At 43.9% G+C, this 24974-nt stretch overlaps 1 protein-coding gene across 3 annotated transcripts in view; it reads left to right on the top strand.

Annotated features, from left to right (window-relative positions):
* The window catches only part of cdk14 (cyclin dependent kinase 14), a 485271-nt gene that overhangs the window by 398801 nt on the left and 61496 nt on the right, over positions 1-24974 (top strand). For all 3 annotated transcript variants that reach the window (XM_030394396.1, XM_030394398.1, XM_030394397.1), the window contains one exon: positions 11650-11789. In XM_030394396.1, the coding sequence (XP_030250256.1) occupies positions 11650-11789 (140 nt within the window). The remainder of the gene's footprint in view (positions 1-11649; positions 11790-24974) is intronic.

The raw sequence follows: 24974 nt of genomic DNA, 5'->3' as shown, positions 1-24974 counted from the left end.
TGTTAAAAGTTTTGTTCCGATTAATTCGGCGCTACCCAAGCCAGCCGTAGTAAGTAACGCACTTCTGGTCATTTTCACAAAAATAAAACACCCGTTGTCCTTTTATTATAAAGAAAACCATAAGGATAGAATTTGCGCTTTTATTTTATAAACAGGAAGCGAACCTTCCCTCTGTTTTAAATTCCGCTATAGCGCCGGTAACATCAGGTTTTAAAGCTTTTTCGTGTGAGAAAGGTGCCGTTTAGTTCCCTGTTGTGCTGCCAGTTTATCCAAATAACGCTTGTTTGCACATTTGCTCTGACGTGGTGGGAGAAGTCCAGACCAGCCGCACCTGTAGCGGAGCAGCAGAGCAGCCCAGCCCGGGTCTGCTGAGGTGATCTGCGGTCAAAACTTCACCGTCATACCGGTAGAAGAACACGAGCCGATTCATTTACCTGCAGCTTTTTGGAGATTAAACACGGGCTGGATAGCTTCATTTCGGAAGATAAATGTAGGTCTCATAGATGAAAGTAAACATCTGTGGCAGCTACGTTAGCTTATTTGAATGAAAAGTGTGAAATGTAAATAGCATCCGACAGTGTGCAGAGAAACAGATAACAAGCGCGCACATCAATGTCAAGATTTTCAAGTTTTTCAAGGGGGGCGGGGACCCCGCCAACAGAATGCTAGGGGAAACACTGCATATTTTTGAAATACATTCAGGAAACTCAGAAATCCAGTACAGATGTAGTGCAGGTTGAGGAAGCAGCAGCTGGACTGTCAGGGCTTCAGGTGAGGTCTTAAAATGGTTCTGTGATGAGATATCAGCAATGAAATTGAAGGATGATTGGGTTTTATTTTACATTAGCATTTTTCATCAAGAGATTTTTTTTTTCTCTTTTTTTGAATGATAAACAAAGTTTGTTCCATGAAGCCTAAACCTTGGCTATTCCTGTAATATTCAAAAGTTCTTTCTAATAAGTTTGATAAGTGTAATGCATATACTTATCATATAAGATCTAAATTTTTTTCATTGATGCATTATTTTGAAATGCATTAATTTAGTAAAGTATTTACTACTTTATTTCAGCATAATTCAGTGAGTAAATTTTTTTCCCTTGTGTGGGTTAAAAAAGGCTTGTGGGAGAGATAGGTTGCTGGGCAGTGTCCCTACCAAAGCTGAGGCCAAACTTACGCCCTTGCATCCAACTCTTGCCACACCGAAAGGTCCCCATGGTAGAGGTAGAATATTTATTAGAAATGCTATTAACCTATCACCAGCAACATGTGATTTACTCTTTTGTAATACTTGCCTGCTGAAATTTAGTTGTCCCTTAATATATTTAAAAGGGTAAAGCTTGAAAATCTAAATGTTACTTTGGAGTTGTCATTGCTTAATGATCCCACTCAACGTTTAAAACTTTTTTAAAGTTAAATAAAGTTAAATAAAGTGTTTTAAAGTAACATCTTTAAAAATGAACTTATTTCTTCTTCCTCATTTAAAAATTCCAGAATCTACATGTATGCATATATTTTTCAGACATTGGCCGTGGGAACAAGAACAAATGCATATTTTTGTCTTTAAATGTCAGTGTTGATCATGAGTGTTAATTTCCACAGACTCATTTAAGAGTAACTACTACATTGAGCACTGAGATGTTTAATATACAAAGCTGAGCACTAAGTGCTGATTTAGTGTATAGAATATGGTTAATGTTCTTATTTTTAGTGGTAGGTGGTACCTACACTGCTTAAAACTGATTACTGAAGTGAACTCACATGTTTACTGTACTAAGCTGTTCTGCTGTTACTGTTCTAAATGTCATTGTGATGATTGTGCTTAGCAGGGTTCGTACAGTCATGAAAAACTGGGAAAAGCTTTGTAAATTGAAAAAGCATTTTCTAGGTCCTTGAAAGGTTAATGAAAAATAACATTTCCTGTAAAGTTTTGGAAAAGTCATGGAAATATTGCATGGATAATATTTATGATGCGTAAAACATAAATAAAATGATGTAATGTGCGATTAAAATTTAAATTGACACGTAATCACGGAATTTAATCACTATTAAAACTAACCCAATTTTCAGAACAATTTTGGTATGCAAACATTTACTGGATCTGCCTGAGAGCTGACCATGTTTTTATTCAATGAAACCCAAATGAAATCCATAAAAACACAAAATATACTACTGTATGAAGACATGATGAAGTTTTTGATGGACTTTAATGTACTGTATGGTACAGTATTGAGGAAATGTGTTTGTCACCTCAATACATTTAAGGTAATTTCTATTTAATTTGTGCACATTTTAGTCATTTACATTAAAAACACACAGTTTTGGTAGTATTAAGAGTAAAGTTAGTAGTAAAACGGGATTCCAAAAATATTAAGACAGAAAAAACGGAATTCCCATAAAATCAAAACGGAAAAAACGGAATTTGGGAAAAAATAATACGGAATAGCTGCAAAGGGTGGACCGACTTCATATCAAACCCTATTGATTAAGAATGGGATGTCACTTAAGTTCATATGCGAGTCAAGGCAGGTGAGCGAATACTTTTGGCAATATAGTGTAGATACTTTGATTTGGGAAATCAGGAGATGGTATTCCTAGCCCTAAAGCACTTTTTGGTCTCCATTTCTCTTGCTCTCTGTGATGGAGAGAGGTCAGATGGTTCATCTGTTAATGATAACTGTGTAAGTGTTGCGATTAAAACATGACAGAGTGTATCAAGATGTGTCTGTGGTTTGATTTAGAGACACCGATTTTCAGTCTTGGAAATTCAATGAAAGGTTATGGAGAAGTCATTGAAAAGTCTTGGAAAACTATTGCTAAAAAAGTGTACGAACCCTGGCTTAGTCTTATTAAAACTGATAACTACACTGAACACTGAGTTTTTAATTCTATTTTTTAAGTATATTTTACATTTTTTTTTGTTTTATTTATTTTATTATTAAAGGATATTGTTGTTACATTGTGAGAATTTAAGTGGTGCTTAAAAGTGATTACTATACAGAACACTGCTATGTTCACTGTACAGAGCTAGGAGCACTAACTTCTTGATAACTCTGTACAGCAAACATGCTAGTGCTCTGTGTGTTACCACTTGGTAAGAGTACACCCAGCAGATCTAATGTGGCCAAGAAAAGCAAGATGAAAACAGTGTGTAACTGTACAATATAAATTGAAGTCATTGCCCATATTGAAGTGGGCGATCAGTGGCAGCTTTCATTGTTGTTACTTTGGGCGGCCCCCCCAGATTAATTGTTGTTACCCCCTGTGCCCCCACTCTGGACCTGCCCCTGGGCTCAACACACTAACAACACCATATTATGTATGAAATGCGTATTGTAGATAACCATGGTGGTTTTAAACCGCTGTTTTTTCACATCCCTTTGCACAACAGGAATTTATTTATTCATCAAAAAAACATACACAAAAAGGGCTCTTTTTAGTATGAGGCAAAAAGGGCAGGGGCTCAAGCACCCCTTGGGCCTTATGTGTGCACGTGCCTGCTTGAGGGACTCACACAGGATTAATACAAATTTGTTGGAGGTTTTGCTATGAAATTCACTGGCTGCATTGATCCTCCGCAGGAAATTGCTCCTTCCACTGTGGACACCCAATGCTTGTATAAACTCAAATTAGCTTTTGGTGATGGTGCACAATTTGGAGCACAGCTCATTGCATAGCATGTTTGGCCTTGTAGTATAACATATTGTGGGGATATGAAACAATCTCAAATGAATTTAGCTTGGAGGCTTATTATTGATTTGCATGTAGCAGTTTGACCAAGGAATCTTAGTGCACCTTGTGCTTACTGGGATTTTATGGAGCTTTAAGCAATGACAAGAAACTCAACTCAACTGCTTCTGAAGAAGTGCTGAGCTGTCTACACATCCAACTGTGACACAATGTGATCAGAGAGTCTGGCTTTTAACAAAAGTTTCCTGGTTAATTACAGAGAGATAAGTAGTAATTAAGTAATCTGGTATACTACATTTATAACATGACAGAATTTGTAAGGTACCTTGTGATACCTAAGCTGATTATCCTTAATTTTATTTGTATTCAGTTGAAATTCATCCTTGCTATAGAGCCTCTCTCAACCATATCTCATGTGACTACGTCATACGTTTGGATAAGGAGGGCATTTTTTATAAGAATTTATATATTTAATATTTATTTGTCATTCAAATTACACCTAACAGTGCAGATTGTTACACAGTTCTGTTGCAGTTTGCTCAGCATAGTACAGGATAAAAACAGCAGCAAGTATTGACAGAAAAATAAAAAAATAAAATGTGTAAACATATGTTACGCCCCTGATCTAGGGGAGTCAGAGACATAACATGAGGTGCTTCTCCCCATTCTTCCCACTCCCAAGAAGGCCAGTGTCACCAGAAATTAATATTTGAAGGTAGCATTTTAATTTTTGCTTCAGAGGGAGAGAAAGCCAAAATAACAACAACAAAAAGACAAAATCTTATCTAACTCCTACAAAAGGAAAAAACAGGTGAAAAAGGGTTAAAGAAAAGACTTCTCCCTCCTACTGAGCTACCATACACAATTTTATAGATTCACAAATTTACAAAAGATTCAGATTGAAGATTACACTAAGTTTCATAAACGCAAACACAAAATCCTAGTCAAACTAGACACTAGTCCCAGTTGGATGTGAGGGAAATTGGTGGAGAGGGAGACTGCAGTCAGCCAGTGGTTCAAAAAGTGCTCCTCTCCTGCCTCTGACCAATCCTGGAGCAGCAATCAGGCGGCTCCAGCCAATCAGCAGGCCCAACCTCCTAGCAATCATTCACACACACACTCAGAGTAGACTGCTCACACACTTGGAGGAGGAGGGACAGAGCAGCATCACAAATATAGCACAAAATAATGACCCAGGGTCATAACACATAGAATACTTTTATTAAATATAAAATATATTGCAATATCCAGTGAAGCAGTCCTGTGTCTGTGTGTGTGTGTGTGTGTGTGTGTGTGTGTATAAGGGAGGATGGAGGGATTTTATGTTGTGTTCAACAGTCTTCTGGCTTGTGGAAAGAAGCTTTTATAGAACCTAGCTGTTCTGTTTCTTTCCAGAGTCCAGCAGTGAGAACAGTTCATGGTGGGAGAAGAGTTCATGGTGGGAGAACAGTCCATGGTGGGAGAACAGTTCATGGTGGGAGAAGAGTTCATGGTGGGAGAACAGTCCATGGTGGGAGAAGAGTTCATGGTGGGAGAAGAGTCCATGGTGGGAGAACAGTTCATGGTGGTAGAAGAGTCGATGGTGGGAGAACAGTTCATGGTGGGAGAAGAGTCCATGGTGGGAGAACAGTTCATGGTGGTAGAAGAGTCCATGGTGGGAGAACAGTCCATGGTGGGAGAACAGTCCATGGTGGGAGAACAGTTCATGGTGGGAGAAGAGTCCATGGTGGGGGAACAGTTCATGGTGGGAGAAGAGTCCATGGTGGGGGAACAGTTCATGGTGGGAGAAGAGTCCATGGTGGGAGAACAGTTCATGGTGGGAGAAGAGTTCATGGTGGGAGAACAGTCCATGGTGGGAGAACAGTTCATGGTGGTAGAAGAGTCCGTGGTGGGAGAACAGTTCATGGTGGGAGAAGAGTCCATGGTGGGAGAACAGTTCATGGTGGGAGAACAGTCCATGGTGGGAGAACCATCCATGGTGGGAGAACAGTCCATGGTGGGAGAACCATCCATGGTGGTAGAACAGTCCATGGTGGGAGAACAGTCCATGGTGGGAGAACAGTTCATGGTGGGAGAAGAGTCCATGGTGGGAGAACAGTCCATGGTGGGAGAACAGTCCATGGTGGGAGAACCATCCATGGTGGTAGAACAGTCCATGGTGGGAGAACAGTCCATGGTGGGAGAACAGTTCATGGTGGGAGAAGAGTCCATGGTGGGAGAACAGTTCATGGTGGGAGAAGAGTCCATGGTGGGAGAACAGTTCATGGTGGGAGAACAGTCCATGGTGGGAGAAGAGTCCATGGTGGGAGAACAGTCCATGGTGGGAGAACAGTCCATGGTGGGAGAAGAGTCCATGGTGGGAGAACAGTTCATGGTGGGAGAAGAGTCCATGGTGGGAGAAGAGTCCATGGTGGGAGAACAGTCCATGGTGGGAGAACAGTTCATGGTGGGAGAAGAGTCCATGGTGGGAGAACAGTCCATGGTGGTAGAAGAGTCCATGGTGGGAGAAGAGTCCATGGTGGGAGAACAGTTCATGGTGGGAGAACAGTCCATGGTGGGAGAAGAGTCCATGGTGGGAGAAGAGTCCATGGTGGGAGAACAGTTCATGGTGGGAGAACAGTCCATGGTGGGAGAAGAGTCCATGGTGGGAGAACAGTTCATGGTGGGAGAACAGTCCATGGTGGTAGAAGAGTCCATGGTGGGAGAAGAGTCCATGGTGGGAGAACAGTTCATGGTGGGAGAACAGTCCATGGTGGGAGAAGAGTCCATGGTGGGAGAACAGTTCATGGTGGGAGAAGAGTCCATGGTGGGAGAACAGTTCATGGTGGGAGAACAGTCCATGGTGGGAGAAGAGTCCATGGTGGGAGAACAGTCCATGGTGGGAGAACAGTTCATGGTGGGAGAACAGTCCATGGTGGGAGAACAGTTCATGGTGGGAGAAGAGTCCAAGGTGGGAGAACAGTTCATGGTGGGAGAACAGTCCATGGTGGGAGAAAAGTCCATGGTGGGAGAACAGTCCATGGTGGGAGAACAGTTCATGGTGAGGGTGGGAGGTGTCTTTTCTGTTGTTGTGAGCCCTGGTCATGCAGCGTTTCTTCTTCTGCAATGTCCTGGATGGGAGGAAGTGACATCCCGATGATTTTCTCTGCTGTCCTCACTACCCTCTGCAGGGACTTCGGGTCAGAGTCACTGCAGGTTCCTGACCAGACAAGGATATAGCTGGTCAGTATGTTCTCTATAGTGCCTCTGTAAATGGTGGGTATTGGAGGGCGTTGGTGTGCTCTCTTCATCCAGCGCAGAAAGTGCATGCATTGCTGAGCTCTACAAACAAGCTTTACAAGAGCTCTGGTGTGACGGGACCAGGTCAGAGTGTCTGTTATCTGGACCCCCAGGAACTTGGTACTGCTAACTCTCTCCACTGCTGTGTTGTTGATGAGTAGTGGTGTGTGACTGGGCTGGCTCCTCCTGAAGTCCACAATGATTTGGGCATTTTGCAATATTGTTGTTCATTTTGTATTTCTGTTTTGTAGTAAATGAGACGAGAGCATTGCTGAGTTTTAAGGATGTGGACAACCGACAGTGTGCAGAGAAACCGACAACAAGCGCAGGTTGGCGCCTAGATTTTTGCGTTTTTTCTAGCATCATAAAGTAATATCTTGACGTTAAAATCAAGTTAATGTTCATATACATAGCAGCTACTGTAGTAGATGCTGGTGTGGCAGAACATGGGAGATAAATCCTAGGAACATGTTTCCACTTTGTGGTACAGGTGGTAGAAGTCCTTTACAATCTACTTTTGCCATGCGGGCATTGTTTCTGGAACATCAGAATTTATGTTGCTCCATCTGACCAATTGTAATGTCCTAGCTTTGATTCAGTAAAAGGACAGACACAGGAGAAGTAATGTGTGGTTAACATTGTGAAAGCGTGTATTTGAACCCAAACCATTATTTTTTGTATTATTCTTTTTCCCATTTTTGTGGTCTAAACCTAACCAAACTGTAACAGGATACCGAAAACATGGAAAATAATAAATACTTTAAAAATATTGAATAGCTGCTTCAAACTAAAGCTCAGCGCTGGCCTCAGAAAGCCACGTGATTAAACCAGTAATCTAGGAGGCCTTGTGCCATCATTGTAGTTTAACACGCTAGTTTTAAACTTTGCAGTAGAGTTACACAGAGTATACGAGCTGTATGAGAAAGAGGCGAGAAGAGGCCCTGATGGACTTCATTAACTTTATCTCAGCCTCTTTACGAAGTGGCATTGATGAGTTGAACTGAGATTTATCCTCCCTCTGTCTCTCTGCTGAAAAGTCGAGTTGAGATCCCTATTGAGAGCCATGGGAGTGGCTGTCAGAGTGTTTGACTTGAGAGCAAACCATGAGAAGCCTGCAGAACATGAGAGGCGCTCTGAGCAATGCGAGTGGCAGGCCAATGAGCTGCATCCAATAACATCATGTTTATTTAATGCAATGGGTGCCTAATTACTCACTGAATGTGTTGCTCTTCAGTTATTTTCATTCTCTTCTCCCCCTCAGCAGTGCTAGGTAGGGCCGGTTCAGGAGTTCAGCGACTTCCAGTATGAGCACACACACACACACACACAAACGCACACATGCACACTCAAGAGTGCTTGATCTTAGATCCTGCTTTAATGAACACTTTTCGTTTCTCATGGTGACCCAGTCACCATGTACGAGGCAAGCTCAAAAGAGAAAGGTGTAAGAATGTGTGTATGTGTGCTCTTTTGCCTACAGTATTTTTGCTCTTGAGTCAGCACACCTTCAGCATGATTAAAATGCTTATTTTGGGGGGTCATGTGACGCTGATGGCGGAGTAGCAGCTTTCTGTCTGTGCTCCCGCAGCTCGGCATCTTTCCTAGCTATTATCTGTGGGGTTCATGTTGCTTATGTGAGCGGTTATCTATGAACATGCCTGGCACTCAGAGAAAGCTAAGCCTCGTCACGAAATCTGGCAGACTAGGAGAGAATCCATCGTCTTCGGGCAGCTCCACTAGCATGACCGATAACATGCCGCCATTTCCGGGTCAACTGGGCGCCGACAGTTTTGTGGAACGAATCTCCGCAGAAGTGCTCAAAGGTGTGGAAGCCTCTTTTGATAAAACGATTGACTCGGTGTTGAAACGGCATGAAGTCTGCGCGAACAAAATCACAACGCTGGACGAACGCGTCACTGAAGCCGAGAGCCGCATTTCGAGCCAAGAGGACGCTACGGCTATCTACGGAGCTAAGCTATCAGACGTTGAGAGTAAGTTAACAGTGGCCCTGGACAAGATTGATGACCTGGAGAACAGAAGCCGGTGGTGTAATATTCGGCTCATTGGGCTCCTGGAAGGCTCCGAGGGTGCCAACCCTGTCTCTTTCTTCAAAACCTGGTTACCAGAGCTTCTTAACGTCAGCTTTAAAGGTGGGTCAGTGAAACTTGACTGCTGCCACCGCGCCCTCACCCGTCGCCCTCCACCCAACCAGCGGGCCCGGGCTGTCATCATCAAGTTCACAACTTTCAAGACAAAGTCCGGATAATGCAAGCGGCGAGGAAAATACACTCCCTGCTACATAACGGCACTCAGATCATGATATTTGAGGATTTTTCTGCAGCATTCATAAAAAAGCAACAGGAATTCTACCAGGTGAAACAGCGGCTCAAAGAGAGGGGGATCCCCTTTGCCATGACTTACCCGGCCACCCTCAGGATCCAGTATGATGGGCAGCTGAAATTCCTTAAGAATCCAAAGGAGGTCGTCACATTCCTAGATAAACTGCCGCATCCTCCGGGGTCATCTTCAGACCCCCCCGCCTGCTGAGGGATTTCCTCGTAGCAATTTTGTTTTGCCCTTGGACACTGACTGCCCACTAAGCTTGTTTGGGAAAGTAAGACTACTTCTTTCTATCTTTGTTAGATGATTGTAACAGTTCCCTTGTTTTGTGGTTGTGCACCTTATTCTGTGCTTATATGTTTGTTTGCACAGACTTACGCTCACTTCAACTGTGCTTAACCCCCTGAGTATGTTTAATAACGGTTTCGTTGTGGAGCTGCGGTCCAGCAGCTGATGGGTGTTTACAATTTTCTGGTCGAGCATCTTCCACTGTCCTCATAGGGGAGTTAGCTTGGACCCCTAGATGGGTGTGATAGACCTTAGTCTGACCCCCCTTGTTGTTCTTCTGTTTTCTTTTCTGATATTCCATGTACATAGTTGTATGTTTTCTGTCAGCAAAGCAATATTGCCCCCCTCCCTACTCTCTTTCCTTTTGTTTTTTTATCTGTTGTTTGTTTTTCGACTTTTAGAGAGCTCTATTTTTTTATTTCTATCTACATGGAACCAGGTTGTTTTTGTATTTCTAATATACAAAGGCTAGTGATATATCTACATTGAAGGTTTGCAGCTGGAATGTGAGGGGTATACATAGCCATATTAAGCAGAACAAAATCTTGAGTTTAAAAAAAAAAGAAAATGTGCACGTCGCCCTCCTGCAGGAGATGCACCTTTCACCTGACGAGCATACAAAGCTGACCGTGACTGGGTCGGACAGGTGTTTCATTCATCCTTCACCAGTTGCGGTTCTTTCTCTGGATATAAAATTATTTTCTCCAAAAGTGAGGCTATGCCCCTCTGTAGTGCATCTAGGGTAGAGCCTAACTTTTTCTGTGCAGCTGAATAGTTCGATTACATTGTTTATCTGGCATAAAAAGAGATCCATATTAAGATACAACTTTCTCTGTCTTCCTGTTAAAATGGGCGGTTTAGCCGCACCTTCCTTCTCATTGTATCTGTGGGCTGCACAGTTTAAATTCATTTCTGAATGGTTTCTAAATTCTGACAATTCAGCCTGGCCCAGTTTAGAATCAGCTTCTTTAGATGGGATTCCCTTGCAGAATATACTTTATACCTCGCCTGGGAAAGCTGCAATTCTGTTAAAAGATGATATAATTTTACTAAATATGGCAAAATTTTGGCATAAAGTCAGGAAATTAGAAGGACACAACAACTGTTTTTCTTTGCTAACCCCAATCCATGATAACCTTGACTTTCCTCCAGGCCTTCAACCTGGCCTTGCAGACTGGCATGATAAAGGTATTACAGTGGTTGGAGATCTCTTCTATGAGGGCTCACTCTCCACATTCCAGTAGGTGAAAATTCGCAGCAGGGTGGGGTTTATGCAAATCATGGCCGCGTTACTTAACGTCGCCATGATTTCTGACCCGCCCATTAAATCCTGAACACAGAAATTTTGAAACACAGTTTGTGAGCCTAGCTCCAAAATTAAATTCTAAATGGTTGAATGGCTTTTTACATGTTTTAAGGAAATACATTTATGACCTTTTTAATGTGTTAAAATTAAATTAAAGTTAAAGTTTTCTCTATGGCATTAACGGACAAACCTTTTCTATTCTTCCGAACTTGGGATCCATACTTTGATTACTTAGGCTTTAATGCCTCTCAAAGGATGAGATCTGGACTCACTGACCTGGCCTGGGTACGAGACACTGGCCCGCTATCATCAACCTAGTGGTAAACAGGTGATAGAATTAAACTCGGATGCTCTCTCCCTCTTCCCACCACCCCCCATTTGCCTTTATGTTTTTTTTTGTTTGTATTTCTTGTATTTTGTATAAGTACCTTGTTGATTATAACTTGTTTCTGTTTTTGTGCTGTCTATTTCTGCTTTGCGGAGTTCAATAAAAATATTGTTAAAAAAAAAAAAGCGTATTTTTTGTTGTCAGCAGCTCTGTGAATCGGAGACAAAGTGAGTTGCTTTCTCAGAGGACTGAATGAACGGTGGGTGTGATGGTAACTGTAGGTTATTTTGCTGAAATAGAGGCGGTTGGTTTCTTGGGTCTGAGTGGGTTGATTGCCTGTTTTCTAATGTATCTCTAGATACACTGTATATGTATGTTTCTGTGGTCACACTCTCTGATTAAATGTGTTCATGTGTGTCAGGCTGGGCTATGTGGACAATGCTGAGGAGTTGGCATCCAGGTTCCTCCAGTGCTTCCCAAAGAACCGGCTGTCAGCCCAGGCAGCGCTGAACCACGAATATTTCAGTAACCTTCCCCCACGGCTCTGGGAGCTGCAGGACAGTAAGTTACACAACACACCCATTACTGTAGCTCTGACATCACTTGTCTGTGCAGACAGCTCACACTTGAGAGGTACTGCTTAAAATGTTCTGAGGTCATACTATGCAATATAGCAACTGAGTTTTGACAGGACTTTATTGCTCATTGCTCAAAGTGATTTATAACCACATCATAGTTCAAGGTTAATTTAATTCTGCAGTAGAGGCTTGGGCGGCTGTGGCTCAGGGGTAGAGCCAGCTTCTTGTTATGTTAAGGTTGCTGGTTCAGTTACCATGGTTTGCATGTTAAAGTGTCTTTGAGCAAGATGCTGAACCCCAAACTGTTCCTGATGTGCTGGTCAGCACCTTGCATGGCAGCCACCACCATCAGTGTATGAATGTGTTAGTCGCTTTGAACAAAAGGGTCTGATAAATGCCCTAAATGTGAATGTAAATGTTGTACAAGATAATTAATCCCTTCATGGTACACAAGTAAAACAAAAGATATGGTGGACAATGACAATGAGTTCAGGAGTCTCATGGCCTGAGGAATGAAGCTGGTCTGTTGTCTGGTGATATGGCCGTTGATACTTATGTATCTTTTGTCAGACAGCAGCATGGTGACCAGTCCATGGTTAAAGTAAACCTCTAACCAAAATGCAACCTAGGGTCTTTTTGTGAATGTACCCAAGTCAAACTTTCATTTAAAAGCATAATTATGACAAAAGCGCCACTTTTAAGATTGACCGTATTTTCGTTTACGGGTCAAAATCATTTTCAATGGAGTGCTAGGTACGGCCAGTCTAGAATCTCCGAATGTGATGTAACATGGAGGAGAGCCAAGGTGGAACTACTGTCTTCAGGCAACAACTATCCATGCGATATCTCACGTGACTTTTCTGGCTTTTGATTTCAGTATTGTTTCTTATATAAGGCTCCTTTTTCAACTTCAAGGTCAATATTGTTTTTCACTAACAACAAAACAACAAATTATTCATGCATTTATATGGAACTAAGCTTTAGGAATGGTCCACCTTAACTCTCCATGTTAAGTGGCATTCAGAGATTCTCGACTGGCAAGATGGCAGCGAGCAGAAAAACAACTGGTAAAGTGAGTTGTTCAAAAACTTTTTTAGTAAACTCTGTGTACACAAACAATGTTCTCAATGCTCGTGTTCATGTGTAGAGACCCTGGTGATGCTACAAGCAAAGTTTCATGTTGTGTCGAGCCCCTAGTGTTTTAAAAATAACAATATTGATGCTATCATGGTAGTGCCCCAAGCACTCCATTGAAAATGATTTTGATCCGAAAACTAAAATATGGTCAATCTTAAAAGTGGCGCTTTCTTCGTAATTATGCTTTTAAATGAACGTTTGACTCGGGTACATTCACAAAAAGACCCTAGGTTGCATTTTGGCGAGAGTTTCACTAAGGTGGGTGTTGTCTTCTAGAAATGTAGCCATTTTGTGAATTATGCAGGAGGGTCAAGCCTGTGAGATGCAATAATTAGCACTAATGCACTATGCACTAATCAGAAACTGAGTCATAACTTGCTGTCCAGTGTGTACAGTACACTTTTGCAGTGTTATTTTCTGTCAGGCTCAGGCAGAAATTGAGGACTCAGATGCAGGAAGGCAGTTGTAAAAACAGGCTTTATTTTTAATATAGTTTCTCTGTGGACAGAGTGATAAATAAACAGGCTGAGAAACACTAAGTGTCCAACGGACAACTACCAAAACACCAACACAAAAGGAACAAAAGACGCTCCCGCAGGAGGAAAAGAGATGTCTACACTAATCTTAGAAAACTTGACACTATGAAAACTTATCAAAATAAAAGTCACTCAAAAATGAGGAAAACACACAGGCTATGAAAATCTCTACACCGAATAAGGCTGAAAAACTTTAAAGAACAGAAAACGCTCCAACAGGAGGAAAAGCAAACACTATAAAACTTAAACTGTCCAACAAAACAAATCTCTGACCAAAATGTAATCAAAATCACTCTACAACAGAGGAAAACTATATGCAAAAACAAAACTTGGCATTACTTAACTTTCTTTGAAACGACAAGGCTGTGATCAAGGCTATGATAAAGGCTGGATGTACTCGACGGAACGAACGAAATACTCTGGCAACGAAGACAGGGAAAGACAAAGACTATATACACATGAGGGGAGGGAGCACAGGTGGAAACCATCAGGGATCAGGAAAGACGCCAGACCGGTGACACAAGAGGAAGGGCAAGTGACCTGAAACGAAAAGTGAGTTACTTTTCAAAATAAAACATGAAATTCACAAGACAAAAAACCCAAGACAGGACATCCCTCACCGCGGTGTGACAGTACCCCTCCCTCAAGGGCCGACTCCTGACGGCCCAGGCTGTGCTTTCCTTAGCTGGTTTAACCTGACTTACATGGAACGTTGGATGAACTCGCAGGGACCGGGGCAGACGAAGTCGAACAGCTGCAGGTCCCACAAGTCGAGTGATGGGAAAAGGACCCACGAAGCGTGGAGCCAACTTTTTGGACACGACCTTAAGGTGTAGGTCCTTCGCTGACAGCCACACTCTCTGACCCGGATGATAGTTCAGTGCTGGATGCTTACGGTCAGCAGTCTTTTTGACCCGATCTTCCTGTCGAACCAGTACCTGTCTGGCGGCTGCCCAGATGCGTCGGCAACGTCGAACCATGGCATGGGCTGAGGGAACCGACACTTCCAGTTCATTGTCTGGGAACAGAGGAGGCTGATAACCTAGAGCACAATGAAAAGGAGAAAAGCCGGTAGCAGATGTAGGTAATGAAAGGTTGCAGAAGTCCCATGCGTGCCCTGGAAGATGTTTTATTGCGTGCACAGACCGAACATGCCTCGATGTTAGCTTGTTTTACCTCATTTTCTATTGGCCAAGTAACTGCTCCAACCACACAGTTCAGTGGAAGGATAGTTTCTGGTTGCTTGGTCTCAGGCTCGGGATCGAATAGTCGTGACAAGACGTCGGGTTTGATGTTTCGAGATCCTGGCCTGTAAGAGAGAGTAAAAGAGAAGCGATTAAAGAACAGCGCCCACCTGGCCTGGCGAGAGTTAAGCCTCTTAGCTTTCTTGATAAATTCTAGATTTTTGTGATCTGTCCAGACAATGAATGGATGCTCGGCCCCCTCCAACCAATGTCTCCACTCCTCCAACGCAAACTTTACCGCCAGTAGTTCTCGGTAGCCGACATCGTAGTTCCGCTCTGCTCTGGACAACCGTCTTGACTGGAAGGCACAGGGATGCATCTTGCCGTCTCTCTCCGCCCGCTGAGATAGCACAGCCCCAACTCTTTCGTTGGACGCATCCACCTCTACCACGAATTGGCGCTGTGGGTCTGGTAGAGTGAGGATGGGGGCTGTGGTGAATCGGTACTTGAGGGTCTGGAACGCCTTCTCAGCTTCTGGAGACCATCGAAACTGCACCTGGGTGGAAGTGAGAGCATGGAGAGGAGCAGCTATCGCGCTGAAGCCTCTGAAAAATCGCCTATAAAAGTTAGCAAATCCCAAGAATTGCTGAACTTTTTTGCGACTGTCTGGTGTAGGCCATTCTGCCACGACGCTAGCTTTAGCCGGGTCCATCTGTACTTTTCCAGGGGCTACGATGAAGCCCAGGAACCAGACAGATTCGGCATGAAAAACACTTTTCTCTGCTTTAACGTACAGGTCATGTTCTAGCAGTCTCTTAAGTACTTAGTTGACATGAATTTTGTGGGTAGCAAGGTCAGGAGTGTAAATCAGAATGTCATCTAAATAAACGTATACAAACTGATCCAAAAAGTCCCTCAAAACATCGTTGATCATGGCTTGGAAAACTGCAGGGGCATTGGTGAGCCCAAAAGGCATCACGCAATACTCGTAGTGACCGCTGGGTGTGTTAAATCCGGTTTTCCATTCATCTCCCTCTCTGATACGGATTAGATGGTAGGCATTGTGAAGATCCAGTTTGGTGAATAACTTGGCTTGTTGTAGTTGATCGAAGACTGAGGTCATGAGAGGTCAGTTTTCCCTTAGCACGACAGAGCGGTTGACGGCAGCGGTTGACGGCAGCAGACATCAGACATTGTGGTCGCTCCTAGCTAGCTAACGTTGCTCCTCCTCACTGACTGGAAGTAAATTACTGTTGTGCATGGATCCAGTTGTTGTCTGTGTTTTCGGAGCACAGCAGGACAACATTGGTGGTTTTTAAAGTTTTTTATTTATTTATTTTTTAGTCATCGGATTTTTAGATTTTAAGTTTTTAAAGAAAAGCCCGGTGAGCCGCCATGTCAACACTGGACGTTGCCGACTCACCTGGAGAGATGGAACAAACGCTGAACAAGGCATTCAAAAAGATTGCTGACCTTCTCGAGGACATTGAACGGATGTCGAACGAGCTGCACAAGAAGGATTCCCTGCTGACCACCCTCAGGTCCCGTTTCCCGGCGTTGACCAGCTGGCTGGAGACTTCACAGGCCGGTGAGTTAGCACCACTGAACACCACCTCTGCACTCGGGCACACAGTTCTCTGGGAGCCGTCCTCCTCCGGTCGGCGGCCCGCTTGCTCCACTCCAAATAGGGGGACCCCCTGGACCGAAGTGGTCGTCCGCGGGCGGACAAGGGCTCCGAGCGGGATTCATGGCGGGGCTACTTCTACCCCGAGCCTACAGCTCTCCAACAAGTACACGGCTCTGTCCGTGAGTGAGAAGCCGGCGGCTCGGGACCCGCACCAGGAAACACCACCTGTTCCTGTGGCCACAGACACCATGCCCCCGTTAATGGACACCACAGCCTTTCCTCCACTCACGGCTAGCTGTCCTCCAGCAGGTGGATGTCCATCACGGGGCGGTCCGCCTCCGCCGTCCCGCTCCTTATCCCAGCGCAAGCGGCTCGTCAGGGACGCGGTGCGCTGGCACTCCTCCCGTTCTCCCCACCAGGCGAGGGATCACACCCGGGGCCCTGGTGTGGGTGGCGGGGTGGTTGAGCCGGCTTACTCCCCTGAAGCCCGAGAGGACGCTCCCACAACCCTGGTCATCGGGGACTCAATTGTGAGGCACGTCCGCATGAAGGGAGCGTTCACCATGTCGTTTCCCGGAGCCACCGTTTCGGACATAACGGGGAAAATACCCGACATCCTGAGCTCGCATCCGCAGACAAAAAGGATTATCATCCACGCAGGTGTAAATGACATCGCCAAGCAACAGTCCGAACTTTTAAAGCGAGACTTCTCCCACCTTTTTAACATCGTCTCACAGTCCCAGGTGGCTGTTTTTATCTCCGGCCCCACCCCCACCTGCGGCAGAGGGATAGGCAGCTTCAGCAGGCTGCTCAGCCTCAACACCTGGCTCTCCTCTGCCTGCAACTCACACCACGTTGGCTTCGTTAATAACTTTGATGCCTTCTGGGAGAGGCGACATCTTTTTGGGCCAGACGGGCTTCACCTGAACAGGGCAGGTACCCGCATGCTGTCAGCCAACCTGGCACAGGGCGTACAGCATGCTAACGTTCCCAAACTCACACCAGCTGCTCTGCACAACACTGATTGATGTCCCCCAGGTCCTTGCTCCTATTCATTCAGTTCCACCTCTGATCACCGTATCCACAACACCGGACTTGGACCTCATAGTCTCACCAACATTTCACCCATCCCCGTAATCATTACACTCCATCAGCACATCAGACACCGCCACACCCATTCTGTGAACGTTAATAACCTCAGACCACTCCCAGAACAATCCCCAGTCAACAAGCCACCTGTCACCATCAACATGGCGCTTTTTAATGTTCGCTCTCTTTTAAATAGAACTTTTTTAATGAATGATGTGATTTTAGATAATAAGTTAGACTGTCTTCTTTTAACTGAGACATGGCTTGGCACTGACGCACCCGCTGTTCTCACTGAGGCTTCCCCGCCAAATTTTAATTTTTTATTTTCAACTAGAGAGGGTAGACGAGGGGGTGGGACGGCATCGATTACCCACGACTCCCTAACCTCAAATGGAGTGTTTTTTAACAGTTACATGTCATTTGAGCACCATGCCTTTACTTTTAGCAGCCCTCCGATTCTCTGCATCAACGTATATAGACCACCCCATCACTCTACTTCTTTTATCAGTGAATTTTCTGACCTGTTATCAATTATCCATACCTCTTATAGCAGGATTTTAATAACTGGTGATTTTAATATACACATTGATGTTACCTCGGACCCGATATCCAGAGAGTTTTTAAATCTTTTGAATTGTCTTGATTTTAAGCAGCACGTCATGCAGCCGACTCACAACAGAGGACACACCCTGGACCTGGTCATAACCCATGGCCTGTCCATCGGTGTGTCCTCTGTTGCCGACCTGGCTGTGTCTGACCACTACTGTGTATTTTTTAACATCACCAGTTTTAACCAAGGGGAGGCCCCGGTGAGAACAGTGAGGAGGCGCTATATAACTTCTGAAGTGGCTGCAAATTTCATGGGGATTTTACAGAGCACTCCTGCTGAAATTTTACCTGCACCTTGTAATTTTATTGTTGATAATTTTAACAGTAGACTGAAGTCAACTCTTGACTCAGTAGCTCCACTTTTAACAAAAACAATAAAAAGAAAACCTACACCCCCGTGGAGAAAAAACAATGAAATCAATGAACTGAAAAGAAAATGCAGGAGTGCAGAGAGAAGATGGAGGAAAAATAAACTGAGAGTTCATTAAGAGATTTTACGTCAACAACTCAAAAGCTACAATAATGCAGTCAGAACGGCACGAATTTCCCATTTCTCACAACTCATCACCAACCATAAAAATAACCCCCGACTCCTCTTCTCCACTTTTAATATTTTAACGGCTTCTAACGCTAATAAAGTTTTTAAGACACCCACAGACGATCTTTGCGAGAACTTTGCAGACCACTTCAGAACCAAAATCAAGGACATCAGATCCTGCCTCTTATCCCATCAAGTTTTATCTGTTAACGCATCTGAACTGTTGTCCTTGCCTGAGGAAACACTGGAGAGTTTTGCCCTGGTTGATGCAAGGACACTTGGTCGAGTATTCTCCCAAGTAAACCCAACAACCTGCCCTTTAGACCCAATTCCCACATCACTCTTAAAATCATTTTATGGATTCTTTGAGGAACAGTTTTTAAACATCATGAACTGCTCTCTTCAGATGGGTGTCTTTCCCACCGCCTTCAAAATGGCAGTGGTGAAGCCCCTTCTTAAGAAGAGCAACCTAGACCCCAACGTTTTTGATAACTACCGGCCTGTATCCAACTTACCGTTTTTAAGTAAAATTTTAGAAAAACTGGTTTTTAACCAAGTTAATGACTTTTTAAACAGAAATAACATCTTAGAGAAACATCAGTCTGGTTTTAGGAGAAACCACAATGCCGAGACAGCACTTTTAAAGATTTTAAATGACATCAGATGGAATTTAGATAACAAAAAGCTCACAGTGTTGGTTCTACTGGATCTAAGTGCTGCTTTTGATATAGTAGACCATCACATTTTATTAAACAGACTCAGCCATCTGGTCGGCCTCTCTGGTACTGTCCTCAACTGGTTTTGTTCCTATCTCACAGATCGATGCTTTTATGTAAGTATGGATACATGCTCCTCAGGAACCCATGAAATTGGATGTGGGGTTCCCCAAGGGTCAATTTTAGGTCCACTTCTTTTTAATCTTTACATGCTTCCTCTTGGGGATGTCATCAGGAGACACGGCATCAGCTTCCATAGTTACGCTGATGACACACAACTGTACATTGCCGTGTCTCCTGATGAAACAGATCAAATTGATGCCCTTCTTAACTGCATTGTAGACATCAAGTCATGGATGGCAGTGAATTTCCTACAGCTCAACCAGGACAAAACTGAGGTTTTAGTTATAGGTCCTGAAGGCCAGAGAGAGAAACTTTTTCCAAAACTACAACATTTTAAACCAACACAATCAGTAAAAAATCTGGGCGTGATTTTTGATTCTGAGCTGAATTTTATTCCACATATCAGAAATATGACAAAAATAGGTTTTTATCATCTTAAGAACATAGCCAGAGTCCGCCCGTTTCTCTCCCAGGCCAGTACGGAGGTGCTAATGCATGCTTTTATTTCCTGTCGCTTAGATTATTGTAATGCCCTGCTCTCTGGTCTTCCCAAAAAGAGTACTCTAAATCTCCAATTATTACAGAACTCAGCCGCACGAGTGCTGACGAGGACCAGAGGGCGGGAGCACATTACACCAGTTTTAGAGTCACTTCATTGGCTCCCCGTGCGCTTCAGGATCGATTTTAAGGTTCTTTTACTGGTTTTTAAATGTCTTAACGGCATTGCGCCCTCCTACTTATCTGACCTGCTTTTACCATATCAACCCTCGCGGACCCTGAGGTCCTCCGGCTCTGGCCTTTTATCCCTACCAAAACCAAGAACTAAAACCCACGGTGAGGCGGCATTTAGCCACTATGGCCCCCGCTTGTGGAACAGCCTGCCGGAGAACCTCAGGTCTGCAGAGACTGTTGATATTTTTAAGGGAAGGTTAAAGACACACCTTTTTAATCAGGCTTTTAACTAATATTTTAAATTCTTATTCCATTCTTATGTGGTTCTATCGTATTTTATGTTGTTGTTCCTATCTTGTTTTGTTTTTGTTTTTTTTGTTTGTTTTTTTTTTTTTAAACTATTTTCATCTTAAATAATTTTTTATTTTTTTAATTTTTATTATTTATCTTCGATACTATTTTATTTTATTTGTTATTATCTTATGCATTTTATCCTTTTAACTGTTCACTTCTTTAAATTATCTTTTGTCAGGGTTTTTATCCTATCTTATGTTTTTAGTTTTTAAGGGTTAACTCCAGAGTTTCCTCAGGGGGGTCCTCCACACTGGGAGCTGTGTCTGGGATGCTGCTGGGGGTGCTGTCCCTGGGTCCCTTTGGCCCAGCCAGTCGTTGTCTGTCAGGGTCGGGGGGCCTGGGCACTGGTGCCCCCCGTGGCACAGCCTGTGACTCCTCCCAGTGTGGACAGCCCCAAAGGTGGCGTTTCCTCAATCCTCAGTGCCTTGCCATGTCTCCTTATTTCCTGTAGTAAGTGTGTGTGTGTGTGTGTGTATGTGTGTGTACGTATGTGTGCATGTATATAGTACGGAGGGTGGGAGGGAGGGGCTTTCTTTATTATTGTTTTATGTTTCCTGTGTAAAGCACTTTGTGCTACATACTCATGTATGAAAAGTGCTTTATAAATAAAGTTGATTGATTGATTGATTGATTGATTGAGAGGGAGTGGATACCGGTTTTTGATGGTGATGTCATTCAGTGGACTGTAGTCGATGCAGGGTCGAAGAGATCCGTCCTTCTTGCCCAAAAAGAAGAATCCGGCTCCGGCGGGTGATGACGAGGGACGGATCAGGCCTGCCTCTAGTGATGAGGTGATGTAATCGTTCATGGCCTTCTTCTCAGGTCCCGAAATGGAGTATAGGCGGCCCTTGGGAATGGGAGATCCTGGAATAAGATCTATGGCACAATCGTAAGGGCGGTGAGGAGGAAGAGATGGGGCTTTAGTCTTGCTGAAAACGTTCTTGAGATGGTGATAACAGGATGGAACTGAAGTCAGGTCCGGAAATTCGGGGTCTGTGGTAGGGTTGGTAGAAAACAGATTAATTGCTGCAACTTGTTCCTTTTGATTAGGATACACAAAACAGTTCTTGGAACAGTCTGATCCCCACTCTTTGATCTCTCCCGTCTTCCAGTCAATATGTGGATTGTGCAAAAAGAGCCATGGTTGCCCAGGATCAGTGAGTGAGAAGTGGATTTGAACAAGTGGAATTGCATGAGTTCGTGATGATGACCAATGAATACTTGAACGGGTTTACTGACATGAGTAATGGTGAATAGTTCTTTTTCATTGGAGGGATTTTGCTCGAATGGTTTTGGATAGCAGTTCACTCTCAATCCCCAATCTTCTGGCTAATCCCCAGTCCATTAAACTCTCGTCAGCCCCAGAATCGATTAACACATCCACTTCCCATACATTGTTTAGCTTGATCTTCGTAAGTGTGCGAGGAACAGGCTTAAACGCCTGGACATGACTCACCGCCTGGTTCTTCTTGACCAGACACGAACCGACGAGATGACCAACCCCGCCGCAGTAGAAACATCTGCCTTCCTGTTGTCGCCTCTGACGTTCCTCTGGGGTCCTGGAACTGCAGGAAGAAGTGGATGCGTCTCTGTGAAAGGTCGCTGTGGGGTCGGCCATCTTGAATCCGGTGTGGCTGGTGTTCTCGCGGTAAACTTAGGCTGTGCTTCTCGCTGTTGCTGAAGTTGAATCTGTCGATTATCCATACGCACGGTGAGTGCGATGAGTGCGTCGAGGTCCGTCGGTAAATCCAAGGGAACAAGAAGATCTTGGATGGATGGATTCAAACCTTTTAAGAAAACGTCATATAGTGCTGTATTGTTCCAACCGCTTTCTGCGGCCAGAGTGCGGGAGTGAATAGCGTAATCACACACCGAGTCTTTACCTTGTCTTAAATGGCTCAGTTCTTGGGCTTTTTCCCTACTTGAGGTTACCAGATCAAAAGCCCTGGTGAGTGCTTCTTGGAAACCTGTGAGGGTGTCGCAGATCGTGGAGCCCCTGCCCCATTCAGCCGAAGCCCAGGCCTTGGCTCTGCCGGCCAGGTGGGAGATCATGAATGCCACCTTCGATCGCTCTGTGGGAAATGCGTGGGGCATTAGCTCAAAATGAATGGAGCAGTCAATTAAAAAGGTTTTACATGACCCAGGTTCTCCGGTGTACGGGGTCGGTGGCGCCAGTTTGCATGGGGCTCTGCCGCTGTGCGTGGGGGGCACCGGAGCGCTGGTCGTGGTCGGAGTCTGCGCTGCAACACCTGATCGAGCGAGCTGTCCCAGTAGATCTTGCAGCTGGGAGGAGAGGTGGCCCATGTTGGCGGCCATGGCTGTTTGGAACTCCTCCTGGCGGATGAGACGAGCTTCCTGGGTGCGCAGGATCTCTGAAAGCCGTTCTGCCTCTGCTGAGTCCATTCCAGGCCAGAGTATTTCGTCAGGCTCAGGCAGAAATTGAGGACTCAGATGCAGGAAGGCAGTTGTAAAAATAGGCTTTATTTTTAATATAGTTTCTCTGTAGACAGAATGATAAATAAACAGGCTGAGAAACACTAAGTGTCCAACGGACAACTAACAAAACACCAACACAAAAGGAACAAAAGACGCTCCCGCAGGAGGAAAAGAGATGTCTACACTAATCTTAGAAAACTTGACACTATGAAAACTTATCAAAATAAAAGTCACTCAAAAATGAGGAAAACACACAGGCTATGAAAATCTCTACACCGAATAAGGCTGAAAAACTTTAAAGAACAGAAAACGCTCCAACAGGAGGAAAAGCAAACGCTATAAAACTTAAACTGTCCAACAAAACAAATCTCTGACCAAAATGTAATCAAAATCAAAATCACTCTACAACAGAGGAAAACTATATGCAAAAACAAAACTTGGCAATACTTAACTTTCTTTGAAACGACAAGGCTGTGATCAAGGCTATGATAAAGGCTGGATGTAATCGACGGAACAAACTAAATACTCTGGCAACGAAGACAGGGAAAGACAAAGACTATATACACATGAGGGGAGGGAGCACAGGTGGAAACAATCAGGGATCAGGGAAGACGCCAGACCGGTGACACAAGAGGAAGGGCAAGTGACCTGAAACAGAGAGAGAGTTACTTTTCAAAATAAAACATGAAATTCACAAGACAAAAACCCAAGACAGGACATCCCTCACCGCGGTGTGACAATTTTCACCAAATTAACAGTAGAAGTACAACTCATCATTATGAATAAAGGGGAAGAGGGTTACATAGTTTATAGCGACTAATCAAAGCACAGAAGCTCAATGGATCTTTAAAGACCTCACTAGTAATCAGGACATTGGTTACACCCAGTAAGAGCAAAAATATCTCTTCATGTGCAGATATATGTGCAGATATATACAGTCAGAAACTTGGCTTTTGTCTTGTTACTCTTTTAGGTCTTTCTCCTTTTCTTTACCCTCCTCTCTCTCCTTTGTCTTTTCTTTATCTGTCGCTCTTTTCGAGCTTCCTCAGCTCCACCGGATCATACAGTATCATCCTGCTTTCTGTCTCTGTGTGATGAGGCATGAGCAGCGACCTGGGGTTGTTTTTGTTCATGCAGAAAAAGCCTGTCTTATTATATGGATGCTGTGGGATTGTAAGCCCAGCTGGACCTCTACTGGCCACAGCTCAGTTTGATTTTCTCTCTTCCTGATTGCTTGTTTGCCCAGAACAACAGCACACTGAGGCCCACAGCACCTCAGAGACACACAGCATCTTAGCTATCAACACGTCCTCAATTTAAAGCAGATGTTTATAAATGCTGTAAGAGTCAGGGGTTTCAACAGTTAAGCTATATTTCAATTAACCCCACAGAATTGGGCTATTGCATGAGAGTATGTCAGGGATGACTGAATATCCATATTATTTGTCAGGCTACATATACATACATCAACAATCCCTTAAGCTGGTATTCATTAGTGATGTGAGAAGCCTGCTCAGCAGACCTGATTGTGCAGCCTCTGACATGGTGGTAATATTAATGGGGGAATTCCATTTTTTAATTCTTCCCGATTAGGATTTTTCAGCATTAATCCTGTTATCAGCACCCAGCAGGTTGCCATGTCTGAAAAGAATCATAAAGCAGCGGTCACTAAGAGAAGGAGAAAGGAGAGAAATGGCTCATTTAGATTTTTGTCATGCTTGCTCTCTCTGTTTCTCTACTCCCTCTTTATCTCCATCTCTCTCTGATTCTCAATTTTCTGCACGTCCATGTGACATGCAGGCAGAGCAGCAAAGCCACAGAGGGAAGAATGGAACTGAATTATAACTGTTTCATGAAATGAGGAAAGGAGTGAATATGTGTGCATATGGAAGACAAGAGGGGATTTGCTGCTTGCACTTTTATGGGGGAAGGATGTGTCAAAATTATGCAAATTAGAAATGAATGTGCGATAAAGCACTGGCTAATTACTCCAGTTGCGAGTATTTGGCTACAGCTGCAGCATGGTAATCATGTTGTTCCACTAGGAAAGACTGGAGCCAATGGGAGCAACCCAGTTAAAGCATTTTGTACTGCTAGCTTAAACAACACTACCAGTACTCTGAAACTATCCAAGTAAAAGATGGTCA

Source organism: Sparus aurata, chromosome 17 (assembly GCF_900880675.1).
Source record: "Sparus aurata chromosome 17, fSpaAur1.1, whole genome shotgun sequence".
In the NCBI taxonomy this organism is placed as follows: Eukaryota; Metazoa; Chordata; class Actinopteri; order Spariformes; family Sparidae; genus Sparus; species Sparus aurata.
This window is presented reverse-complemented; position numbering and strand designations above follow the sequence as displayed.